The sequence below is a fragment of the Alosa pseudoharengus genome, unplaced genomic scaffold (genome assembly GCF_046254945.1).
Source record: "Alosa pseudoharengus isolate Yale_2024_CS ecotype anadromous, Long Island Sound unplaced genomic scaffold, YU_APseudo_1.1 YU_APseudo_1.1_scf_4, whole genome shotgun sequence".
In the NCBI taxonomy this organism is placed as follows: domain Eukaryota; kingdom Metazoa; phylum Chordata; class Actinopteri; order Clupeiformes; family Clupeidae; genus Alosa; species Alosa pseudoharengus.
The window spans coordinates 43,269,527-43,274,425 of NW_027468774.1; the positions used below are offsets into that span (position 1 = coordinate 43,269,527).

The 4,899-nt window shown below is 40.4% G+C and overlaps 1 protein-coding gene across 1 annotated transcript; it reads left to right on the plus strand.

The window, feature by feature from the left end:
• Positions 1-1,134: 1,134 nt before the first annotated feature.
• tmed1a (transmembrane p24 trafficking protein 1a) lies at positions 1,135-4,037 on the plus strand. Its single transcript, XM_076266451.1, has 4 exons — positions 1,135-1,389; positions 2,126-2,223; positions 2,857-3,040; positions 3,253-4,037. Exons 1-4 carry the CDS (start codon positions 1,213-1,215, stop codon positions 3,466-3,468), a joined length of 675 nt encoding a protein of 224 aa, XP_076122566.1. The 5' UTR covers positions 1,135-1,212; the 3' UTR covers positions 3,469-4,037.
• Positions 4,038-4,899: the final 862 nt, after the last annotated feature.

The following is a 4,899-nucleotide window of genomic DNA, read 5'->3' on the forward strand; positions in this document are numbered from 1 at the left end:
TTTTTCTAATTTTATGTTTTAGTAACGAGTAACGAAGATGCTTAGTGGAAATATAACGGAGTAAAAGTATACATTTTATCTAGGAAATGTAGTGGAGTAAAAGTGGAAGTTGACATAAATTTAAATAGCGAAGTAAAGTACAGATACGTGAAATTTCTATTTAAGACATTAAGATCTCCAGTAGATGTAGCACTACGATACACACATTGACAGTGAAATCAAATCAGACGTGTGAAGGCATAACTTAATTTCGCGGCTACGTGGACCAGTAGGTTAATTGTTGAGGAGGCCCATAGTTTGAAAAAAAGCTGCAGATCATAGACAGAGAAAGCATACAACAAGTGCCTTGGTGCGCGCACCCCCGCTTTCACTTTGACTCCCTGCATTTATACATTGTGACAAAAACTGTCAGTCAGACAGTGAATTTTGGTTTACTAAATTAGCATAATGCGGTAACAATTATCATTTCAATATTGTAAATCTGAAATCTGCTCACTGCAGACGTTATAATGCAGACCCAGCAGCAGCACAGCCTTCAAGGATGCACACTTTGAATTTGATCACAGCGGCTCTGGTTCTTCACTGGCTAACTTGATGTGATTGGCTGGATGACCGTTCAATAAAATCAACAGACCTATTTGTGTCTCTTTGTGTGTGCGTTATGGTAGATACGGTTCCAACTCTTTACAGGAGCGTTTATTTCCATATTTTACTTTCATTTTAATCTGACAAAAAGTGTGGGGGATAGAATCGTGTTCCAGCAAAAGTGTGTACGTTATAACACCCACATCCCCCACGCTTGCTACGCGCCTGCTCGCACCATCACCAAGTGCATCATTAGTGATCATCAGTGGCCATGCGCGATGAAAATATCATGCTAAAGATAGAAGTGCTAAACGTGGTCAATGAGTTATTGAGCATGGCTTGAATCAAATTCTCAAGGGTTTTCAAATTGATGGTAAGGCTAAAACTCGCCATTTCCGACTTTTGCCAAAAATAAATGTAAGTGTTCATCGCCATTAAAATAAATGATATCATGCAAATAAACTTCCACCCAGTTGGTAGCCTACTACAATGGCATCGGGCATTCTGATTGGTTATCGAAGACGAACGCCGGTTCCTGTTTTCATGATGTTCCTACAGGAATTCCCTACCTGTATCACTGGAGCTGTAACGGCTCAATGCCAGTCACATGCAATCGGTTTGGACAATATGGAGTCTCTCTTGAGGTTGGGCATACTAGTGTCACTACTTGCCTCCTTTGCGGACGTTGTGGTCACCTTTTCAAAGAACCAAGACGTCGAGTTCACGTTTGTTTTACCTGCCGGCGCAACTGAGTGCTTTTTTCAGACAGTTATTGGTCAAAGTAGTTTGGAAGTTGAATATCAGGTAAGACAACATAGGCTACCAGTCACAGTTTACCTTCATGCCACATTTAACGTGTTATTCTGTATTGTTTAGTCTTGCAATCAGTTAAGAAAATAACTTCAAACCTGTTAGCAAGTTATATTTAGGTAACCTGTAAAAGCCCACTATCAGCCTGCTTCAACAAAGGAAATGGAACGTATTATTCCCACAAAGGGTCAAAGTGCACTTAGTGTAGATAAGGCAGGTAATAAAGAGTCATTTGTAAACGCTAACTGCCTGAACCTAAAGCTCATTGAGGGACTGAAATCCTAATGCATAATCCACATCCTATTTTTCTCTAACATAACTGTGGTGCAAAAGGCTTACCCTGTTGTGTGATGGCAACATATGGGTTTAAAGGTTTAGCATAATGCGCACACATAGATAAAAATAAATAAAAATAAAAACACTTGACAAGTCTAAGGGCATTGCACACTTCAGTCTACATTCTAGATCTACGCCTACGCGTGCTCTGACTGTGCAGCTCGCTGGCCAAGCCAGTTGAACTGGTTAAGTTTTCCAAGTCAAAGTGAAAGTAGGACAGTTGTGGTATGAAACCTGGCCTGATAGTGCAAGATAGGCTGTATTAAACACCTGGTAATCAGAGTAGCCCACCATTCATTTCAGAAGTTAGTGTTTGTAGGCTAGTTCTTTAAAATGTAGGTAAAAGTATTGTTTTACAAGTGTGCGTACTTTTTTTTGCCTCATACCTGTCAAGGTCCTAGCTGGCTCATCACTGGATGTTGGCTTCACTCTCCTCTCCCCCAGTGGGTACAGGCAGGTGTCTGATTTCAGGAGGTCCGATGGCATCCATACGTGAGTGTTTACATGTTTACAGATGTGGTAACTCATTGCTTAACTCACCTCACCATAGCACCCCCCCCCCCCCTGTTTCAGTAAAAGGCTGCTTATAGGCAAGTGGTTTTGAACCACCAGACATTTTTTTCTGTTGTGATTATATAACTCTGAGGTTTGACTGCTTTTTGACTCAGATGTGAGTTTTAGTTGTGGTCACTGCTTAAAGCAATGGCTTTAAAGCCTCAGCTACGGTGCCTATGAAAAGTACGATATTTTCCTGTTTTATTGCTTTTATAAATGGAATCTTGGTCAATTTAATTTGGCCTATTTACATTAATTTACCAAAAAAAATCTTTAATGTCAAAGGAAAAGTAGATACAAAGTACTGTTAATAAAAATATATGTAGGCCTAATGCAAAATGATTGCATAAATATTCACCCCTTCAAGTCAGCATTAAGTAGATGCACCTTTGGCCACAATTAAAGCACAGAGTCTGCATGGAGAGTTCTCAATTAGGCTGTACAGTTTTTTGTAAATTATTGTAAAAAAAACATTCCATTCATAAAAGCAACAAAAGGAGAAAATAACCAAGGAGGGTGAGTAGTTTTTTAACCACTGTAAGCATGTCAGCGGCTCTTTCAATACGCCAGGGTGGACCCGACTGAGGACGGAGACTACAGAGTCTGTTTCGACAACAGCTTCAGCATGTTCTCAGAGAAGATGGTGCTAGTGAGACTGGTCATGAGCGGGTCTGCATACTCCCTGGGAGAAGGCAACTGGGAAAACACACCTGAATCCGACAGCATGCTGGAGTACAAGCTGGTGGACATCAGGGTTGGAAACCACTTCAGTTTAATACCATTTGGTTCTTTTTGATACAATCTTTTGTTAAACATTTGTGGATAAGAAGCCACAGTGATATATAAGATAACAAATAGAATAGATTTAATAAAGATTTAATGTATAATCACTTATCATGCATGTTATTGGACTGCTGTCATTGGACTTATCATGAATGTCATTGGACTGGTCTCTCTCTGCCACAGGACACAATTGATGTGGTGCACCAACGTCTGGAGCGCAGTCGGCAGACACAGGCGGCGCTGCGGGCATTTGAGACGCGCGACCGCTACCTGCTGGAGGACAACATGTGGCGCGTCTCCTTCTGGTCCTGTGCCAACCTGCTGGTCATGCTGGCCGTGGCCCTCGCACAGGTGTACACACTTCGCCGCTTCTTTGACGACAAGCGGGTCTGCACCTGAGAGCGGAGTCAGAATGCTTTATCTTCGTGTCCATTTCAGATGTCACAGTGAGGAGAGCAGGGGCTAGCAAACAGCAAGAAAACAAGGAAGCTGTGGAATGACAGGGAAGCTACTATGAACCTTTGTGGTATGAGATTTGAAGATCGTTTAAGGCCGACGTGAAGAAATGAATGTGTTGTGAGATGGAGAGGGTTGATGAAGATGATTGATGAGGGTAAAGTTAGACAAAGGAAGAGTAGTCAGTTATAATGAAGGAAAAAAACATCACAGATGTCTCCTCAAATGTGTGTTGTGGGTTCAGATGTGACTTCAGTTCAGTCTGGAGAGTTCAAACATGTATACTGTAAAGCCAATCAAAATCAATGCTGACAAGGCTATCTATGACTGTTTTGGTCAGCCAAAGACTTTTAATTACCATCTCCATGACATAGTTGGTTTGATTTAGAAATGCCGTCATCAATGAAATTAATCCTACCCACAATCAGTGAATATTTCCCCCTGGTCGTCTCTAGGCAGATGATTGCCTTTGCGATACTAGGGCTCTCCAGATTGTGGCCGTCTCATGAAATGATCTGGGCCAGTTTTGTACTAATTTCCTTTGAAGTCACCTTCTGTCTGTTTTGTGATTAACGTCTTAACGTGACCTTTAACTTGTTCATGGGACTTTCCACCTTTTCATCTAGATTGTTTTTTTTATACATGTTTGTTAGTTGCAGTGTCTTCCAATGTGAAATCCATGGGTTCAAAAATAAGAAAAGGACTGCAAATGATAACTGATTTGGATAAATCCATGTCATTTTATGGTTGTCCTAAAACAATGCATGTGAATGTAAAGCAATGGGTAGCAGGTATTTATTTATTTATATTAAAATTGACATTTTAGGGCTTTTATGAATATTTATAAAGGGCAGTACACATGATCATTTCACAACAGAGATTAAAAACATGTTCCTTTTACACAAAATTTGAACTACCCATTCAATTTACCAAATTCAATTACCCATTCAACTTAACCAAACATTTTACAGCTGTACAGTTACTATTTCAACACAGAAATAACAAGACTGAATGAAGCCATCAACTATACACCTTAGTTAAATATCGGAGTGCAAAAATCCAATGGTTGGACTGCAGTCAAGACAAGGCTACCTATTCTCCCAAATACATCAGCATTTTAACTTGAATTTCTGTCATTCAAGCTAGCTTATCACTCCATCTCCTCTCAAACCCTCACAAGCACCCATTTAATTGAATCCCTTAATTCCAATTTTCTGCAACAGCCACGTCAACCAATAAGCATTACCTAAACGTAGTGATGAATACCTGCACTCTTTTACTGTACAGATTGTGCCAATGACCTGGTGGGGATGAGCCACTACTAATTAACATGAAGGCAACCTATGTCCTCAGAGAGACAGGTGAAGGTGATCT